The sequence below is a fragment of the Thamnophis elegans genome, chromosome Z (genome assembly GCF_009769535.1).
Source record: "Thamnophis elegans isolate rThaEle1 chromosome Z, rThaEle1.pri, whole genome shotgun sequence".
Taxonomy (NCBI): domain Eukaryota; kingdom Metazoa; phylum Chordata; class Lepidosauria; order Squamata; family Colubridae; genus Thamnophis; species Thamnophis elegans.
Window position 1 is genome coordinate 86,753,751 of NC_045558.1, and position 21,598 is coordinate 86,775,348.

Consider the following 21,598-nt stretch of genomic DNA (forward strand, 5'->3'; position numbering starts at 1 on the left):
TCACTAAGTAAGAGATATTTAACTCTAGGATTAATCCTAGGTATGTTTACAATTGGGACATAATCCAACCTGAAGTTAGCTAGTTGCCAGTTTTGGAAAAGCGGTTTAAATATCCTAGTGGCTTGTGCTAGGGCAAAAGCTCATAGTTTTGCTGTGACTTTACTGTGATCATGAGTTAGCTTTATTTTATATGCAAAAGATGACACCACGCATAATTTATTTGTAGAGCTTGCTTATTCATTTTTATTGCCACATATACGCTTCCAAGGAATCCAGGAATACAAAACAATAGCAACTAAGCAGGCAGGAAAAAAATGTTAGAAATTGGCAAAACAACTAATATGATCATTTGGAAGACTAATTATAGTTTAACAAATCACATCTTAGCATAACATGTGTTTATTAAAACAAACATTTCTTATAGATTTCTTTACACAATGTATCTACGGTGTCACTGCGATCTGCCTAGATGCAGTATATTTATCGTCACCTGTGGTAACAAGAGAAAATGCTTGTGTTGCTGATTAACAGTCAGAGGAACTTAATTATGAGTTCTGACAAAGAATCCTGGAAAACGTAGTTTCATGGCATTTTAAATTTTTTAAAAATCAGATCATAGAGAAAATGTAGAGAATAAAATATAAATGTACTTGTAAATACTATTAAGAAAATCAGAAGCCTTTTCTTTTCTTGGTACTTTTTTCACTTTTTTTTCTTAATTTTCTCTTTCAAAATTTATATTTTATTTCATTTACTCACATACACACACACACACAAATTAAAAATTAATAGGAGAAGCAGTTGGGTAAAAAAGCTAAAGCAATCTGGCTGATGCAGATAAGTTGCAAACACAAGTGAGTACAATGCCAACACAGCTAAAATTTAGGTGAAACACAGTCAACAATAAAGGTCTCAAGACTGTTATCTTACACACAGATTTTGTGCTTGGCTGATTTCCACAACTGTATTCACTCAAATATAAACATCAGCATTGACTCAAAGCCTGGACAGTATCAGAGGATACTTAGATTTTGGAAACCTTCATAAGTGAAAGGAGGAAGATTGGGTACACATGCAGCAGTTTTAGGGAGGCAAGCAATATGGTTGATCTCACAGGAGTTGAAGTCATCCTTGTCAGTGAAGAACACACTATCAGGCGAGTCAATGGAGGGATCATTGTCAAAATAATTATAAGGTCTTAAAAGGAAACCAACAGCATTTGCAAGTGTCACGGTGTTAGGAATATCCTCAGCATGGGGAATATGTAGAAATCCAGTGGTGATCCAAGCAACCAGATCCTATTGAAAGGGGCAAATGAAAACAGGGTAATCTGATTATTCCAAAATTTCCCTTCCATTTTTTTTTTAGTCACTCCAGTCATGTATTGTATTGTATTGTATTGTATTTGGTTTATTTGTATGCCACCCTTCTCCAGGAGGGACTCAGGGCGGCGAACAACTCAAAGGGGAAAGGGAACATAAACAACAGTACACATAATTAAAATACACGAAAATCACACAGCCATACCAGTCGAGAGGGGAGGGGAACTCATCAACCCCAGGCCTGCCGGTACAGCCAGGTTTTGACGGCTTTCCGGAAGGCCTGGAGAGAGATGAGGGTCCGGATCTCCGCGGGGAGTTCATTCCAAAGGGCCGGAGCTGCTACAGAGAAGGCCCTCCCCCGGGTAGTAGCCAGATGGCATTGGCTGGTGGACAGAACCCGGAGGAGGCCGACCCTGTGAGATCTGACGGGTCTTTGGGAGGTAATTGGCAGCAGGCGGTCTCTCAAGTACCCAGGTCCAATACCATGAAGGGCTTTATAAGTTACGACTAGCACTTTGAAGCGTATCCGGAGACCGATCGGTAGCCATTGCAGCTTGCGGAGGATAGGTGTAACGTGGGTGTACCGAGGTGCACCCACAATCGCTCACGCGATTGTGATTAGGAGGGAAGGAGCTTAGGAATGGAGCACTTAGCAATATGCCAAAACTCTGCCAACTGCCTTTTACAAAGGGAAGCTTTGGGGAAATTATTCCTGTTTGCTTGTTTGTTTCCTGCAGAGGTCCCAGATTGATCTGGCCCACTTTGGAAGTCCACTTTTTTTTTTTAAGTTTCTCCCATTGTATCAAATTTAGTCCCTCTCTTCACTTTTGACTTCACTTTTGGAGCGTAGTTGTGCTGACAGAATTTTCAGCCCCATTTTTTTTTTAACATCCCACTGAGTATTCATTTCTGCAACTAAATGCATAAAATGAATAAAGCAACTATTGAGACATCATGTTGAGAAACCCACCCTTTCCTGTTTGTGTTCCAAAGCACTTTTTTTTCCATTTGCCCCATGCCTGACTACTGTACAGATGTTTCAGTAGGAAAAAAAATCCAAGCATGGCTTCTGGAATTGTTTCTAACTTCTTAAAAACTGTGGACACCATACACTGTATTTTCTTCTGTTACTGAAATAACACATTTTGTGTGTGTGCACGCGTGTACTGCATGAATGAGTATGCTGGGAAGATAGAGTGAGCCGCGTAAATTAAGATGATACACGTTTCCTCAGTCTGAAATAGGGCAGCCAGCACAAGATAGGTTGCCTGAGATAAAATAGAAGTCTTCCCAGTTCCCTAATAATACAACACGCTTCAGAAGCTATGGTCAAATTATTTAATTTTAATTATTTTAAAGTTCTAATGAAATAGAACTTTCTAGGAAAACACTGAATTTTGGCTACAAATCATTCTGAGTTCAAAATGTTCCAAGTTTGAACTGGCTTCCCCCCACCTAGAATTTGTCCTAATTTGGAATAAAACTGCTTTTTCTCTATTATTTTCAAAATTGCACTGTCCTTTTTAAAAAAAAAAAAAAAAAAACAACCCTCTTTCCAAGCTATGGAGATTTGAAGATTGTGATCAGAAGAATTTAGAGGAAAAGAAGAACAACTGGATAAAGAACAACCAATTCAATCCATACTTTGGATTGCTGCTTCAGGAAGATACATGAGAAATCACAGATTAATTTGGAAGCTGAACTTCATTAGTATAATCAATCAGTTTACACTACTTTCATTAATGTAAATAATTGATTACATTAATGAAGTTTAGCTGCCAAATTAATTTGGCCACCTCTCCTCCTATCTCATTTCCTGTATCTAATTCAGTAGTGTTGTAATACTGATTAGTTAAGCAGTGTAGATAGTACTTTATGAGTTGAAATGTGACATAGCTGTTCTTGTGCAGTGTATGTGTATAATATTTCTTTTTCAGGAAGCTTGCCAATTCAAAAGTACATAATGTTCATGTGCATAAACAGATCGTTCCTGTAGCTGTGCTGTGTTTTGTAGGCCTATTACTGTCTGCAAAGAATGTTAAATAGTACAGAAAGAGAAACCTTCTGAGCTTTATTTGTGTGCTTAAACTTTTGGTCAAGTTTTTGTGGTTTTTGTTTTTGTTTTTTTGCAGGTAGGTTGTCTAGTCAGAAAAGCATGCCCTTTCTGCTTTTCTGCTGTTGCATTGTTTGTGGGGTGTACTGAAATGAATTTATGGCTGTTACTTGCTTTTTTGTTTGGCTCAGTTCTGTGGCAGTTCTGGGCTGCAAAAAGCATGCTTAACTGTTGATTCTATTGTTCGCTTTCTTTTAAAGCAAACTTTTTCATTATCTTTGTAAGTCGCATGGCATGTAGCATTTAATTGTGAACTACTACTGGTACCCCACTTATTTTCATGACTGTGACATAAAAGTTAAAAGATATGAGCTTTGTTTTATGCTCTTATTTTGGAACATAGCCCGCTTAAAATTTGAAAGATACTTTCTAGTGACTGAATTTCAGGAGTGTTATATTCAATTTGAAAATATGTGTGATGTTTGAAGGATAACTGTAGTTTACCTATCGGTAGAAACTAATGCAGCTTCTCTGCAGAGGTGGTATTCAGCAGGTTCTGACCAGTTCTGGAGAACTGATAATGGAAATTTTGAGTAGTTTCGAGAACCGGTAAATACCACCTCTGGATGGCCTCGCCCCCATCTATTCTCTGCCTCCCGAGTCCCAGCTGATCGGGAGGGAATGGGGATTTTGCAATAACCTTCCCCTGGAGTAGGGAGTGAATGGAGATTTTACAGTTTTATTCCTCTGCCATGCCCATCAAGCTACGCCCACAGAACCGGTAGTAAAAAAAAATGAATCCCATCACTGATATTAATCAAAAAGGACGACAGTGTCAAACTCTATGGCATCCTATACATCAGGGAGGGAATGGAGATTTTGTAGTATACTTCCCCTGCCACACCACCAAGCCACACCCACCAAGCCTTGCCCACAGAACCAGTAGTAAAAGAAATTGAATCCTACCACTGCTTTTCTGTAAAAGAGCAGCTGTATTAGTTTCCACATGAATCAGAGTCTTCATTGACATTTCTACTGAAAGCTCAAATGCCTTTAGGGAAGCCATCTAATGATCTTGGTGGAGTAGGGGAGGCTATCTAGTGTGCTCATATAAGTGTGCTGGATTCAGCCAAAGAAGGCTGTTGTATGAGAGGAATGAGGTATTTATGTAGGAAAATAAGCAGGCAGAACAGAAATGTTTCTTTAACCCTTTCATAAATGTAGATTCCTCTCTGAAATTACATATTTCCAGTCCTGGGATCTCATTGCAGGGAAAAACTAGATATAAAATATAACAAATTAAGATATAAGATATAAAAATTGTGGAAAGGAATGGCGTTCATAATAGGAAATTTATTCTGCCTTGAAAATACACCTCTTGCTATTGTGCATTGTCTGAAAACATACAGTTTTGCTTCATAATGTGCATTTTCTCTCTGAAAAGATATGAAAGTTATATATTTTTTTGGTCCTATGTAGAATGTGAAAGATTTCCTGTGTGATCAGACGTAGGATTTTTGTCAGAAAGGAAATCTAGCCAGAACAAACATTAGCTACATGAAAAATTGACTGTTCTTAATTCCCACCCACTATCATTTAAAATACTTACCCACAACCCACAGAGGGATTCTGTGGAGTTTACTTATTTCCGTTTAATGTATTTAGCAACTAGAGATTTCTTGCTGTATCAGCATTTTTAAAATGTAAAAAATCTGATTTGCTAACAAAATATTTTTAACTATTAGAGGTTCTCTAGATTTGTTCCTTCCAGTGCAGGTAACATAGCAGAAGATAACAATACTATAGAGACTAGAAAAGCAAAAATTAAGAACCCTGTTTTTCAGCAGCCCTAATGATAAACAATAGACTTTCTAAAAGTGGAATATGGAGGAAAACCACATGCGAAAATTTTAAATCACCCAGAACAAATGCTTCACTGTACATATCAAATCAAGTTAAATATAATCCTTACGTGGTTATCAAATTCATTCTTAATTTTCAAAATATGCTACAGCAGGCAGCAAAATGAACAAGATTTCTTGAAATTGTACCAGTTTGGCCTGTTTTGGACGAACTGGTAGTAAAAATCGGGGCTAGCTCTGCCTGCCCACCTGTATTTGGGCCGATTGTGGCTTTTGTGCAGGACCGTACGGTGCCTGTGCGACGCTCCGCTGAGCAGCTGGAGCATCGTGGAGACTTCATGGAGTGTTACAGGCAGTAAGTATGCTTGGGCATGCTGCACGTGTGCATGTGGTGGATGCACAACCCCGTTGTACCATATTGGTTGCACTGGGATCTGGAACCCACCACTGATCTGACAGGAGGGTCGGAGGAGCGGGCTTCCTTGCTGGGCCTGAGGAGGGGGAAAACGGAGCTGTTGCCTGAGAACAACAGCAACCCCTGGCTACCTCTGGATGTGGACTGATGCTGCAAGAGGTCAGGAAAGAAGCTGATCTTGGGAGAGACAAGAGAGCTGATACGGTGAGAGAGGAGGCAGGCTGGCTTGAATGTGGGCAACCAGTTTGTGCCACAAGGGCAAGCTAGGGAAGGAGAGGGGCCGGAGAAAGAAAGGAGCCTCCCACGTGTTGCAGAGGGAAGCCAGTCTTCACCCACATGATAAAGCAGCCTCCACCACCAAGGGCAAGCATCCTCTTGTCTCTGCTATTACATGCCTCCTTTCTTTCTCTGGCCTCTCTCATTCCTTAGCTTGCTCTCCAGGAGCTGGACAACAATGTGAAGACAAAGCACTTTTTGGCAGCAAAAAGAAAGAGCTGCCATCGCTGCCATCTTCACACATATGCATGCTTTAGACTTGCAAGTCCAAGGCATGCTCATATACATGCAAGAAGATGGCGGCAGAAAGCCTACTTAACTAGGGCGTCCACAGAGGCTGAGAAGTGAGCCAGGCAGTGCGCCACGTGCATGCCACAAGACACCTGCAGGAGCCAATCGGAAAGAAGCTTCAACGACGTCTGCCAGAAAATGATTGTGAGGGCCGGTTGAATGCCTGCCCCCCCAATTTCCAGGACCTTCCACTCGCACCTGCAGGCCTGTCATTCCCCACTGCCTTTGGAGGCAACAGAGGCAAGCATTCCTCTCGGTGGGCGGCCATACTTGCTGACTCTGGGCCCGAAGCCTCACAATGCCCCCACCCAGCCAAGCACGGCTCACCTGTGCTTGGAGGGATGTGGTGGCACCAGCAGTATCCTTGGTGATAGGCAGGTAGTTGTGGGTGTTCCTCCAGCCCGGGTACAGCCTGAGCCACATGGGCCGTTCCGGGAGCCCCAAAGCTTTGTCTCAAAGGCATGCACCCGGCTGGAGGAGGCGCCGCTGCAACTGACGTGAGTGACATCAAGTTGGCCACACCCACTCAGTCACATGCCCCCCTAGCCACACCCACTGGAGGGGACAATATATTTGTCTAGTATCCAGCCAAGAGTTAGGATTTACACCTATCCAACCTCTCTGTGGGTTTGTTTGTAAAAAAGGGGAAATATCCCCTCTTGTCTCCCTCAGGATCTAAAAACTCACCTCATCAACAATGGTCTCATTGTCTATAAAGTCTGCAAAGGCAACAGTAGGTGTCCATGGGTCATTCTGATTATAGATGCTGGTACTGCAAGGTTCTTCCTCCTTTCTCCTGGTGACAGCCAGTTTGTACCTAAGAAGCAGAATTGCAATAACAGAAACAAAGTATTGTTGAGCTGGATATTTCATCACTTTTGTAGGCATGAAATAAGTTTCCCTAATGGTTATAGAAAGGGATGCGATGGCTCAGTGGCTAAGACACTGAACTTGCTGATCACAAAGGTCGGCAGTTTGCCAGTTTGAATCCCTAGTGCGGCATAATGGAGTGAGGTCCTGTTACTTGTTACATGTAAAAATGCAAGTAGAAAAATAGAAAACCACCTTTGGTGGGAAGGTAGCAGCATTCCGTGCACCTTCGACATTTAGTCATGCTGGCCACATGACCACGGAGACATCTTTGGACAGCGCTGGGTCTTCAGCTTTGAAATGGAGATGAACACCGCCCCCTAGAGTCGGGAATGAGTAGCACAGATGTGTGAGGGGAACCTTTACCTTTACCTTTAATGCTTATGGGCAATAGTAGTTCCAAAGACTATGGATACTCTACAAAAATTGGCAAATGGTCATTAAATGGTCTGAATATGTGCCTTATCTGAATAGGTGCCTTTCCACAGTTGCTCACAATGTAACACATGTACAAATAATCCTTGACTTATGACCATTCATTTAATGACCATTCAAAATTATATGGGTGCTGAAAAATATGATTTATAGCCAGACTTTGCATTTACAACTGTTGCAGCACCTACCCAACCCAACAGTCAGATGATCAAAATTCAGACACTCAGCAGCTGGCAATCATTTTAACGACTGCAATGCCTCAGGGTCACTTGATTGCCATTTGCAATCTTTCCAGGGTTCTTCTGAGAAGCTGGGTTTGCTGAATGACTGTAGGATTAATTTAATGAGTTACAAAAAGGATGTAAAATGGGACATGATTCACTTAATGACTACATAGCTTAGTGACAGAAATCTAGTCCTAATTGTGGTCATAAGTCAAGCTCCCCTTATAGCAATAAACATATTACTAAAACTATTGTACAGGTAGTACTTGACTTACGACTTTTTGTTTAATGACAGTTCAAAGTTACAATGACTTACGACCTGTCCTCAAAGAGCCGAGGTGGCGCGGTGGTTAAATGCAGCACTGCAGGCTACTTCAGCTGACTGCTAGATCAGCAGTTCAGCGGTTCAAATCTCACCGGCTCAGGGTTGACTCAGCCTTCCATCCTTCCGAGGTGGGTAAAATGAGGACCCGGATTGTTGTTGGGGGCAATATGCTGACTCTGTAAACCGCTTAGAGAGGGCTGAAAGCCCTATGAAGCGGTATATAAGTCTACTGCTATTGCTATTGCTATAACAGTTGCACTACTACTTCAGTCACGTGATTGCAACCTTCCTAGCCGATTTCCAACAATCAAAGTCAATGGGGGAAACTAGGTTTATTTAAAGACACTTAATGATAAATGAATTGTGTGATTCACTTAGTAATTGAATGATTCACTTAATAATTGTGATAAAACTGATGCTGCACATTGAATTCACTTACTGACCACATAATTTAGCAACTGAAATTCTGGTTCCATTTGTGGTTTTGTAAAACTGTAACAAAATTACCCTAGTGCCAAGATAAAATAAATGTGTCAGTCCATAAAACACTGAATAAAATTATACAAATAAATGGATTCAATCCAACAATTTAAAATTAAGTTGAAGACAAAAGCAGAACAAAGATATGAAAGAAAAAACACGTCACACACTGGCACATGGTTTTCCATTTTACAAAGGAGTACAAGACGGTGTATCTCAAGCTTGATGAGTGGGCTTCAGTTCCCACAATTGAAATCCATCCATCTTCATGTTGCCAAATTTAAAAAAAAACCTCTAGATACTATTATTTAATTAATCTAATCTTAATGCCCAACAATTCTTTTTCCATTAAGACTTTTCAAGGACCCTCAGTTCATTATTTATATATTAATTACACTTGTAAACTGTCAATTCTCTCAATTGGTGGTTTATAATATAGCCATTAAAGCAATAAATATAGATAAATATAGATTATATTTGAACAATTATAGCTCTATAGTAATAAAACAATAAGTAACTATTGGCACTAACCCAACAATCCTGTGACATAAACTCCCAAAGAACCTATGGGACTGCTTTGTCTTGGCAGCTGTATAAAAGGATGCTGGGGGGTTCCTTACAGTTGCCAAGTTGGAAAAACACTGCCCTAGAGCAATTTATAGCTATCCTAGGCTTCAACTCTGCATAGAAAGGGATTAAATAATCATCATCTAGAACACTCTGTTGCTGCTCTGTAGCACAGCTTCTCAATAACCTTCCCTAAAAAGGGAACACTGGCAATGTTTTGGTTATTGTTTAATGTAACCAAATTTAAAGAAAGCCTCTTCTGAAAATACTGCATCAGCTTGTTGAAAGCATTCAGCATAGCTAGACTGAATAAATCTAGTGGTCAAGTCCCTCCTTAACCATGATGGCTGGCTGAGTAACTATGAGCCAGCCACACTCTTCCAGCCCAAGTCACTTCACAGAATTGCTGTTGTGGGCAAAATAGGAGGAGGAAGAAGTATTAGGAATGTTCACCACCTATATTTATTAAAGTAATGAAGACAGGATACAAATAAATAAATTTTAAAAATAGTATCTTTTCCCCTGACAGGCTTGTTTATTGGGCCCAAGTGGTTATAACTTTATCCTTTGACATTTAGAGCCTGCCTGAGGAACTGCTCTTCCTGTCAGACACCTCCTCAGACCTTAAAATCTGTAGGAGAAGCCTATTCAAATTAATTAATAAATGAAAGCATTGGATTTTGGTGCTTAGAAAAGGACTGCTTACCTGCCCCAACTGATAGCTCTCTCCATTGGATCCTCCTCTGGGAGATGATCCCCAGCATAGCTGATCATCTGGATTAGGTAGCCACGCTTATGGCCCCACTTGTTTGTACTGTTTGCTGCAAAATATATGTATCTTGGCATCTTATCATTATGGCGGAAGGCAGCCTTATCTTCGGTATCCAAGACCTTTTTCACCAGCTTCATTCTCCGAATCTTATGGTTTGGATTCCAGGGAGTATTCACTGTCTCAAAAGTCATATCATTGGCAACCAAAGAATTTTTTATACCTATTGATAGAAAGAAAAGGGAAAAGAAAACAAGAGGCAGAGATGTGGGATTTTTCTCATCTACCCAAATCACAATACAATCATGCTTCAATAACCAATTATTTTTGCCTTGTTCTCATGTTTCCTTCAGCCCATCTCCAGTCCATAGCTGAGACAGTTTCCTCCTTATCCTAACACATTTCCCTCCCAGTATATTGACAATTTAGGAAATGATGCGCTCAGGAATTGTGTTATGTCCAGTTTCTATAAACCACAGTACTTTAGGCTGCTGTAAACATCGCTCCTTTCCTCCAGTTGCTGAATGCTTTCCAATTTTGGCTTGGGATGCATAATGAAGGGACACCTGAATTCCACAGAGGCATCAGCCCACATAAAAGTCATCCAAAGCTTTCCGTATCACTTGCAAGGTCTTTTGTGGTTTCCTTATCAACATAGCTGTAGTGCTCTTTTGAAAGCTGCATGTCACCATTTGGATGATTATATATATATATATATATATATATATATATATATATATATATATATATATATATATATATATATATATATACACACACACACACACACATATATATACATATATACATATATACATACACATACATACATACACACACACACATATATATGTCCAAAAGATATATAAACCCAAAAGCCCCAAACCCAGCCTGAAGGTGGCGAGTGAGACCTCGCTGAAATGTTGCCAAGACAATCTCAATCTCACATAGGAAAAGACCCGAATACAATAAGACCAGCATACCTACACCCGTGAAAATCTATGAAAAGACAGAGACAGAGACAGAGACAGACAGACAGACATATATAGATATTTATAGATATTGATATTGACAATAGGGTTTTATGTGACCATTTTTTTTAGAGTTTAGTGTTTCAGTACATTTTTATTATTTTAGGAAACTTGAACATAAACCTTAGAATCCCAAAGGTGCTTTTTCAAGAAGAGGCAATTGCTTTTTCTTTTGAAGACTTTTAGCTTCTCATCCAAGATGTTTCTTCAACTCTAATGTTCAACCTTTGGAACAACCATGACCTGGATGGCTGAGAATCTCCATAGACATTGGCCTTAGAACTTACCACTCCTAATGCTCATTCTGTTTCATGGGGCTGCAGTTCCTATAACTGCTTATGTGATATACCATGGTTATTTATCCTGTCCTGGTGGGGGAGTGATGCCATTTATTTACTGTAGTCTAACTTTGATAGCATTATGCACTGTGGTGACAAATGCTGTTATATATGGTCACAGTAGCGCTTTCTGTACGGCCATTAACTATATTTGAATACTGCCAGAATTGGATTCTTTTCTCAATTGCTGCTAACACTTCCTTCCATTCCTTGAAATACAAATACTTCTCATTTAGCAACCGGTTCATAGAATAACTATTTGCAGGTATGACTAATCCTCGCATTTACAACCTTTTCAGTTCAGTAAAGCAAGGGAAAATCTTCATAATTAACTGTTGCTTCTTTTGTGCTTCACTTACCAACTTCAGCCAGGCTATTTTTGAATATACTTTCAGTGCTGTTTCAGAAAACTAAATACATTGATATGGTACAGACATAGAGGAGGAAGTGCACCAAGCATCTTTTGCCTAAGCAACTTCAACTGATTATACCCCCTTCAGTGAGGTTAGCACCACTCCACTCTGGACAAAAAGGAAAGCATTTGGTAGTGGTTGCCCCTGCAATGGGTGAGTTTAGTAGAAAGAGAAATGATGCCCAGGGAGTACCTTAATTACTTTCCTGGAATTGACTTACATGATGTAAGTAAAAACAGTACCATTGGCCAGTCTCTGTTGGTAGAATAGAAATCAGCAATAGGAGCACAATTAATGTCAACACACTTTGCTCCTAGTTCAAGGACTAGTATAGCAAACAGAACTTTAATGTGGTTGTGTGGAAGAGCCCTGAGTCTTGAGCTGTTACTTGTGGAGATATTTCAATCACAAAGAAATCTTCTCATATAGGGTTTATCAAAATCAATACAGCTAATCCTCAGTTAGCAACTACCTTGGTTAGTGCCCGTTTGAAAATAAAACTGTAATAAATGATAATTAAAATAATTTATTTTTCAGCCAATGTATGCATTTCGGACTAAATTTTGGATACTTGACAACAAAAGACTTCAGTGTGAGACTGATGAAGTTCTAGTCAGTTTCAGGCAGCTGTCTGGAGGAATTTAATCAACTAATTTAAGGTCATACAGCTGAGTTTGTTCAACTTGCAGTTGTTAACATTTTTTAGAGTTATGCGGCTCTGTGGAAAAAAGTGGCTCAGGAAGAGATTGCTTGTTTAAGCAATCCCTCATTCATGTGAGGGGGCAAAAAAGGGGGAAGCACTGGGTCACAGAACACCATTGGATAGAAATGACACTGCAGCAACCAATAATCTTCTACTTCATTTTTCTTAACAATTAAATTACTGCAACAGATTTCAATCGATAAACAAAAAGAGGTATATATGGATTCAGTTACAAAAAAAAAAAAAAAAAACTCAGGGTAAGTACAGGTAGTCATAGATTAATAATGGTAATTGGGACTGGTTATTCTATCAGCAAATAACATAGTTGCAAAGGATGACATCATGTGATTTTGCCAACTTACAATGGAAATTCCGGCACTTCCGGCTGCCTTCATTAAGCAAATCCTGTGCGGTCATTAAGTGTGATATCACACAATTGCCATTTCTGATCTCTTGCCAGCTTCTGTACTGACTTTCCTTGTTGGAAGCCTATAGTGAAGGTCACCAATGATGATGTCATGAATACGGAATGCTATATCATACTTGCAAGCTATTACCAAGGGCCAAATTGTAATCACATAACTGTTGGGATGCTGTGATAGTCACAATTATAAGAACCAGACATAAGTCCCATTATTCAGCATCGTAACTTTGAACAGTTGTTAATTTTCTTAAACTATCTGTACCATCATGGGCAACAAAGTAACTAGCATTACTGAATTTTTACAGGCCAGGTATTATCTACCTATTTATTAAATGTATATGCCACTCGATTTGGGCAAGTTTGAAACTTATGCAGTCTGTATAAGTCTTTATTTATTTATTTATTTATTTATTTATTTATTTATTTATTTATTTATTTATTTAATCTATCTATCTATTTATTTATCTATCTATTTATTTATACTAAACTCAGAAATTCATCACAATTTGGATGTTGGATTAGGGAATATAGCCATCAGACATATACTTAATATGTATATATACAGATAGTTATCAATTTATAACCACAATGGAGCCAAAAATTTCTGTTGCTATGCAAGACAGTTGTTAAGTGAATTTTACCCAATGTTATGACTTTTCTTACTACTTTTGTTAAGTGAATTACTGCAGTTGTTAAATGAATCTACCTTGCCTATTCACTTTGCCTATCAGGTTGCAAAAGATGATTACATGACCTAAATACATGCCAGTTGCCAAACATTCATATTTTGATCATATGATCACAGGGATGATGCAACCGCCATGTGAAAAACAAACATATGTCACTTTTTTCAGTGCTATTGTAACTTTGAACAGTCATTAAACAAATGTTTGTATATTTAAGTACAAAAACTGCAGCTGAGTATATATTTCAACAGTTTAATCAAAGGGGCACGGAAAAACAAATCAGAATGAAAACAATATATATGGTTATTCATTTCATAATTGTACTATATGCTGCAGTGGCACAGTGGTTAGAGTGCAGTACTGCAGGCTACTGCTGACTGCCAGCTGACTGCAATTTGGCAGTTCAAATCTGGTTCATTCAGCCTTCCATCTTTCCGAGGTGCGTAAAATGAGGACCCAAGTTGTTGGAGGCAATATGCTGACTCTGTAAACAGCTTAGAGAGGGCTGCAAAGCATGCAAAGTGGTGTATAAGTCTAAGTGCTATTGCTATATATTTACATTACTAATTCTCATTACACTATTTCTGATGCCTCTAAAATCTTTTCTCTACAGATGCTCATAATGCATACAAGCAAACTGTGGAAAGTATGCAAAGATATAGTGATAATAACAAATGGGTGGTTTTAAAAAGGAGCTTTCAGGCTTATATAAAACAAGGCTGAAAATGGTTACCAGAGATAATGGCTAATTGGCTATATATTACTATCATCACTAGGCTATAACCATTTACAGCCTTATTATCTATAAGATCAGAGAAAGTTAAAATACTAGTAGAATATAGCATTATTATGCTATATTATAATAGTTGTACTACTTATTAAACTAAAAAAATCAAAATATTTTTCAATGCATTTTACAACTTTCTATTAATGTCAATTTTTGTTCATTGACACCCTACAAATAATTTTTAATCTTGATATAAATTTGTTTTCTCATCTTTAAAGATTCCGTTTATCTTGATCTTTACTATATTAACATTTTTCAGTTTCTTCTGTATAAATATCACAGAACTCAGTTATTTTCTATAATGTATTTTAGTGTTTCAGTTTAATGTACCCAAATTATATTAGTATTTCACAATACAGTAAAGCAATTAACTTGTAAAAATAGTTATAGTGGTGCTATAATCTATTGCTTTGGTACTAAAGAATTATTAAAGAAAATTAATGTTTCTATATGCAAGTTGTGGAACAGGGGGAGGAAGGAATTCTTATTGCATAAATATCCTGCTTCAAGGTTTTACCAGATGTTAGACTAGATTAACCTTGATCTGGACCAGCAAAGTTCTTATATTTCCAAATCACTCCCTGGAGAACAACTATGGCATGACTAACAGTGATCTGAATCACTGGCATAAATCATAGAAAACATCTGTGTTTTATAAAAATTGTGGGTTTTTAAGCATAGCTGAAGGCACAAACTGAATTGCCTCTCTAGGCTTTACAGCCACGAAAATGGTAGATATGTGTATATGATTATAAAATGTTGGAATATGTGTAAACACCCAAATACACTAAATCCAGGACTGACACAACAAAGTTTATATATACTTAAATTGAGAAACTTCTCTAACTTGTTACCTAATCCTAACTGCTCTTTCCCTAAGGACTTTAGAAAGCTGAACCTAATAAATTGTAAATGATTGCTTATCATTGACATTCCTATTCTTGTAGTAACTGATCAGTGCAAGATAAGAATTTGGGGAAGAGGGGGGGGGAGGATACATGCATGCAGGCATTCATTACATATATTTAAACTTTAGGATTAAAGAACAAGTATGGACTATGTGCGCTTATACAGTACAAGATTGTATATTAGTGTGAGTAGGCAAGAGGCTAGAAAAAACTAATCATATAGGATTTAGAAATTCAAATTATTTTCATTCAGCCTAAATAGTTTGATTTATTTTGATATTAATGAATGATGGAACTAGTGTGGTTTAGTGATTAAAATGTTGAACTAGAGATGAATAAGCTTAAGATAAGTTCACCTCAAATTATGAAAACCTACCTCACAGGACTGGGTTTTTGGGGTAGGGAGGAGGGAAATGGAGGAAGAGGCTCTATGCATAGAGCCTTCAGCTCTTGAACAAACAAAGTTATGACAGACTGAAGCTGAAAGAATGAGATACAGGTAGTCCTGGACTTACAACAGGCTATTTGTATATCCCATTTCTTGTTTAGGGACTGTTTGAAATTACAATGGCACTGAAACAAATGACTTATGACCATTTTTCACACATATGACTGTGCGTCGTATCCCCATGATCACATGATCAAAGGTCAGCCGCTTGGCAACTGACTCATATTTGGGCCGTTTCCAGTGTTCCAGGGTCCCATGATCACCTTTTGCGACCTTCTTTTAAGCAAAGTCAATGGGGAAGCCAGATTCACTTAACAACTATATTGCTAACTTAACAACTGCCATGATTCAATTAACAACGGCAGCAAGAAAGGTTGTAAAATGGGGCACAACTTATTAACAATTGCCTTGCTTAGCAATGCAAATTTTGAGCTCAATTGAAGAGGGAGGAAGGAGGGAGAAAAAGAGAGGGGGGAGGGAGGGAGGAAAGAAAATGTTTTCATTGTTCAAATGGTGCCCTCTTCAGGTGCAGAGTTACTTTGCTCTAGAAATTGAGTTGCAAACTTTTAATTTGGAGGTTCAGTAGGAAATATTGAAATATTAAATAATTCTGCAGCTCATCAATATTAACTATCTGACCAAGTCTGGTCCCTGATTCTACTAACCATCAAATCACTCTTTGGCTTTTCCATAAGAAACCCAAATTGAGATAGATACAATAAGAAGAAGCAGTAGGGCATAGAGTTGCCAACAGCAGCAGAAAATAGTGCAAAACTGCAACAATCAAAATTATTTAAGACTCCCAAGGACTTACCTCCAACATCTAAATCAACTCTGTAGTTGATGACATGAGTATGGATTGTACCAAGTGTGTGATCCGCAACTCTATTACCATAATCCAGCCCATCACTATGGAGGAAAGATGAGATTATGTATCCAGTTGCTTGGACTTTGCTTTCAATGGCACCATTTGGATGAAAAATAAAATTCCAGACATAGTCATAGTTACCAATGGTAACTATAAAACGCATTACTAGTGCAGAGCTAGCGAGTCCCCCATAATAGACAGACTGAAAATTGGAAAAATGACGTCGGAAAGGGGTCCCTGTATTCTGCTCAAACACACAGATTGAGTTCTTGTGTACCTCTGGCTTGAGGTTTTCAATTAAATAAACAGCATCAAGGTAAGTGGCAGAGTAAGGACAATCAACTCCACGAACTAATGAATGTGCAAATCTTCCCATTCCAAAACTTGCATCCATGTATCGGGTTAACATTCCACCAGGACTATTAGAGCCATAGATAGAAATGGCATCCTGCACACTAAGTTCATATACAATTCTTTGATCCTTGAATCGGATATCATAGAGATGGAGTCCTCTATGTACACCCATCCGAAAGGCAAAACTCCAGGTTGAGGTAGTTACTTGGTTGTTTCTCACATTGTAGTGAGGCCCAAAGGACTCATGATAGAAGGATCCAGATCTTAGAGGGGGTGTCCTTGGATGAAGTGAGGAAAAGCCCCCATCAGAAGAAACCGGCTTAACTTTTGTTACAATCACCCTCTTGGCTTTGAATTCTTCTTCCAGTTCTGCAAAACTGTTAAAATATTGGCCATTATAAAATACTTTTGGAACTTTCCAATCAGAGACATTCAAACTGCTGTGGTCAACAAGCACCTCTAGTCCCAATGGATGCAAGAAAAAGCCTTTTACATTCTGAAACAAGGTAATCCAGGAATAGCGACCCCCAGACTGAAACCCCCCAGGTAATGCAAGGATACCTTCAAAATTGCTTCCATTATGTCCAAATACTTGATCCATAAAAGTGGGTGCCTCTATAAATTTCTTCTCCACTAGGAATGTTTCAATATCTCCAAATTCACTTAGTATTAGAGTCCTGCCATGATAGGATATTTTCTTTCCATATTTTTGCACCGTCACATCCCAATGATAAGCGGGCACTGGAAGTGGCCCTACAACATACTCAGTGACATTTGGTTCTAGTTGATTTCCAAAATACACCACAGCCAATGCTTGTCGAGGAGGGCGTGGTCCATCATGATCAAGGAATTTCAACACCTCTTCTTTGCGGGGGATATTGACATCAACATAATGAATAAAATTATTGGAAGATACAGCCTGAGAAGCATCTACCAAGGGTAACCTTAGTTGCAGATATTTCACCACCTGCACCATCTCTTCTGCTGACAGGGCAGCAAATATCATATTCTTGTTCTTCTTACTTCTATCCAAGGAAATAGGTGACTTAGCACCACAATGACTAGACTTCTCCTTCCTGGTCACCAACACACATACCAAAGCAAAAATCGTAACCAAAGCAAGTATAAGAAGAACAAGGAGAGCTTTTGGGTTCATTGCTGCAAAGATATGCCTTGAAGACTCACCAGATGTTTAAATGAAGGCAGTTCCAAAGACAATTCAATAGCTGCTAGATGGCAAGAGACTTTATCTATTTTCTGCAGGAAATGGGACTTTACTGGATTGGGTCCAAAAAGTGGAGGCTTAGAATTCATGGCTTCGGTTAAAAAGTAAACGCCCTTTCACTGAGCTTTAATCTCTTCAGGATGCCAAAAATGAATAATGCATGTACTAAAAGACTATGGATAACAGGAAAGGAGCTAAATATTAAATTGAAAACAACAGATTACCTCATTTTGAAAAGATTCCTGAACCTATTGCTACATTGCTCATTGATGCATTTTTACTATTCCCCAAACAAATTAATAGGCTGTGTATTACTCTTAATAAGAGTAATGTTGCTCTATTAAGTACATAGCACAACTGTTATTGGTATAAAACCTGAGATAAATCTCAAAAGTGCATAGAAGTAAATTGGAGGATCAGTTGATCTACTGCTGCAAAGAACTGAAGTTGGACTAGAATGCTTAGGATGTAGCATAAGTTAGAATAACTAAGAACAGCTGATGGACTGCAATAGTAGAGTTTGGCGTTATCTTCAGAGATTAAGTTTATCTGATCACAGAAAGTTAGAGGAAAGCTGCACAAATGAAATATATGGGAGAACTGCAAGTGGTGCAGCTTGAGAAATTGCAGCCAGTGTTAGAAATAAATTATTTAGGTCACTTTTGCACTAGCAACCTATTGCATTTTGTAGTCTTTCGGCAATGGCTGTGTCAAAATTATATTAATGAGGATGTGCTTTACATCAGCTTAGAGTAGTGCACTGAAGATGATGTAGGTCATTAGTGAAGAAACAGCCTTAGAATCATTGTAAGCAAGCAATAGAAGGTAATGAAATTCAGAATATGTGGAGAAAAAGTACCATTACACCATGCAGTGGTGGAGGCAGGTTACTAAGACTGCTGTGACCCTAAATCAAGTTTCTCCTACTGGAGCAATTGGAAATTTTTTTGAGATAAGGATTTGAGACTGTCTCAGCATACTGCACAGAGGAAATGAAGATAAAAACCATATTATAATAATGTAAGGATTTAGGATATTTAGATTGAATATTTTTATTAATCAGTTACAGGAATCAGTTTTCAAGGTGTAGAGAACAAATGAACAAACAAGTCTATATCATTATTTGCCAAAGAAAGTGTAACTTTCATCAGTTCTTTGTCCAGGCAGCAAGAATAGTTGTGACATACTGAGTGTATCAGGCAGCAATAGGATAACTACATACTTAGAATAATAATAGATAGTTAGAATAAATATGTTCTTGGAATTTTTGTGATTAGAATGATACATGAAGTTCAGGAAATTCTGGTTTTTACTGCAATGCAATATATTTTCCATGAAGATAAAAGCCTATTATCTTTATGTGAACAAGGCTGTCAGGAAGCATCTGTCTGTGAAAGGGCTTTTTAAAAAAGGAAGAGGGCTTCCATATAGTAGCTCTTAACTACTGTAAACGCTGCATTTCTGCTGAGTACTAGAATTGTAATTGTTAAAGATCATTCATGTTCCAGGAAGTCTGTCATTATGGGTAGTCCTAAAGTTATAACAGTTCGTTTGGTGGGCGTTCGAAGTTACAACAGCACTAAAAAAGTAACATGATCGTTTTCCACACGTACAATCTTTGTAATATCCTTGTGATCATGGGATCAAAATTCAGACACTTGGCAACTGAATACATGGCGGTTGCAGTGCTCCAGGATCTTTTGACAAGCAAAGTCAATGTGGAAGCCAGATTCACTTAACAACCATGTTACTAACTGAACAACTGCAGTCGTTCCCTTAACAACTGTGACAAACAAGTTGTAAAATGGGGTAAACTTCTCTTAACAACTGTCTTCCTTAAGAGGAATTTGGGGGCTCAATTGTGGTTGTAAGTCGAGGACTACCTGTATTTGGCCAGGAGTCATACTCCCATGCATATTTCATGCATAGTTTTTTTTTTAATCTCATAGTTCTGTGACTGAAATAGAGGAAAATAATCCCCCGGGGAAAAAAGGAATTAATGGAAAAATAAAGAAAACTATACCAGATCCAGATGACTAGTTCACAAAAGAATCTATGGCTAAGCCAGCACAAGTGGCAATTGCTAATATACCGGATGTGGGGCAGAAATAAAATTGGGAGACTTGACAATGCAGAAGAGGGAAACTAATTAGCCAGAAGATTGACTAAGATATGCTCTCATGGGGTGGGAGTGGGGTGGGGTGTCAAATAAGTCAGGATAATGGCCAAAATCATGTGAGGTACTTCCCCTTTTTTATATGTGTCAGACATGTTTAAGGTGGGATTTCAATTAGGTAGTCTTTGCTGCCATCTTGATTTTTTCAAAGTATGCTTCATCATGTTTTCATTACTATACAGTTCCAACTAGATGCCTATGAATGGCAGAAAACATACCAGTAAGATTTAAGTTATCTTCATCGCTGGTTGCTATCTTAGTTCTACTGCCTCCAGTCTGACATCCTGCCTAAATGAAAGTTCCCAGAAATATTATACACCTCAAGGCTACACCTGAGTAATGTCAGATTAAGATTAAGAATTTGAAACCTTCCTCCCTTCTCCTCCCCTTTCTGCAGGCAGATAAGTGGCCGTTGCTAGGGGGAGAGGCTCAAGGGGAGGGGAATTGACTGGGTGGTCAGGAGATATATATATATATATATATATATATATATATATATATATATATATATATATATATGTATATGTATATGTATATGTATATGTATATGTATATGTATATGTATATGTATATGTATATGTATATGTATATGTATATGTATATGTATTATGTATGTATGTATGTATGTACGTGTGTGTGCGTGTGTGTGTTGTATTTGTGCTGATAAATAAAGGGAGACTAGTATAGATCTATTTCAAGCTATTTAGCTCTCATCAGCTAGCCATACCCTTACTGGGATTCAAACCTGTGCTGTATTGCATCTTAGGCAAACGTCTTAGCCATTAAGCCACAGGTCTCTTTCTTATCAGCTGAAGCCAGGGAAGAAGGTATATATTTAGTGTCACAACCCCTGGTATGCCCCAATTATGGGAGGAAGCTAACTGCTTCCATTATCAGCACAGGTTCGAATCCCAGTAAGGGTATGGCTAGCTGATGAGAGCTAAATAGCTTGAAAGAGATCTATACTAGTCTCCCTTTATTTATTTATCAGCATAAATACAAATATAACAAAGGCAACAGTAAAAATATTGGGTTTCTGTCGTGATGGACTCTTGTGACGAGCTGATTGACAGATAATGGAAGCTGTTTGTCTTCCCAGCCTGGTGCAGGTCTACAATTTTGTTTCTGGTATCCTTCAACAGCTCTTTGGTCTTCACCATAGTGGAGTTTGGAGTGTGACTGTTTGAGGTTGTGGACAGGTATCTTTTATACTGCTAACAAGTTAAAACAGGTGCCATTAATACAGGTAATGAGTGGAGGACAGAGGAGCCTCTTAAAGAAGAAGTTACAGGTCTGTGAGAGCCAGAAATCTTGCTTGTTTGTAGGTGACCAAATACTTATTTTCCAC

The 21,598-nt window shown here is 38.4% G+C and overlaps 1 protein-coding gene across 1 annotated transcript; it reads right to left on the reverse strand.

Annotated features, from left to right (window-relative positions):
* Nucleotides 1–215: 215 nt before the first annotated feature.
* Nucleotides 216–18,064, reverse strand: LOC116522479 (membrane primary amine oxidase-like). The gene is made up of 4 exons (XM_032237401.1): nucleotides 16,442–18,064; nucleotides 9,827–10,112; nucleotides 6,907–7,036; nucleotides 216–1,298 (listed from the first exon to the last, which is right to left on the reverse strand). The coding sequence occupies exons 1-4, from the start codon at nucleotides 18,003–18,005 to the stop codon at nucleotides 1,014–1,016; spliced, it is 2,265 nt and encodes a 754-aa protein (XP_032093292.1). The 5' UTR covers nucleotides 18,006–18,064; the 3' UTR covers nucleotides 216–1,013.
* Between the last annotated feature and the right edge of the window lie 3,534 nt (nucleotides 18,065–21,598).

What these genes read in the sequence shown, in the direction of transcription:
- LOC116522479 (XM_032237401.1), bottom strand. Translation starts at nt 18,005, where the DNA reads ATGAACCCAAAAGCTCTCCTTGTTCTTCTTATACTTGCTTTGGTTACG. An exon ending in AGTTGATTTAGATGTTGGAG is followed by an intron (nt 10,113 to 16,441) that starts GTAAGTCCTTGG and finishes TTCTATCAATAG; the next exon opens with GTATAAAAAATTCTTTGGTT. An exon ending in ATGAGACCATTGTTGATGAG is followed by an intron (nt 1,299 to 6,906) that starts GTGAGTTTTTAG and finishes CCCTTTCAATAG; the next exon opens with GATCTGGTTGCTTGGATCAC.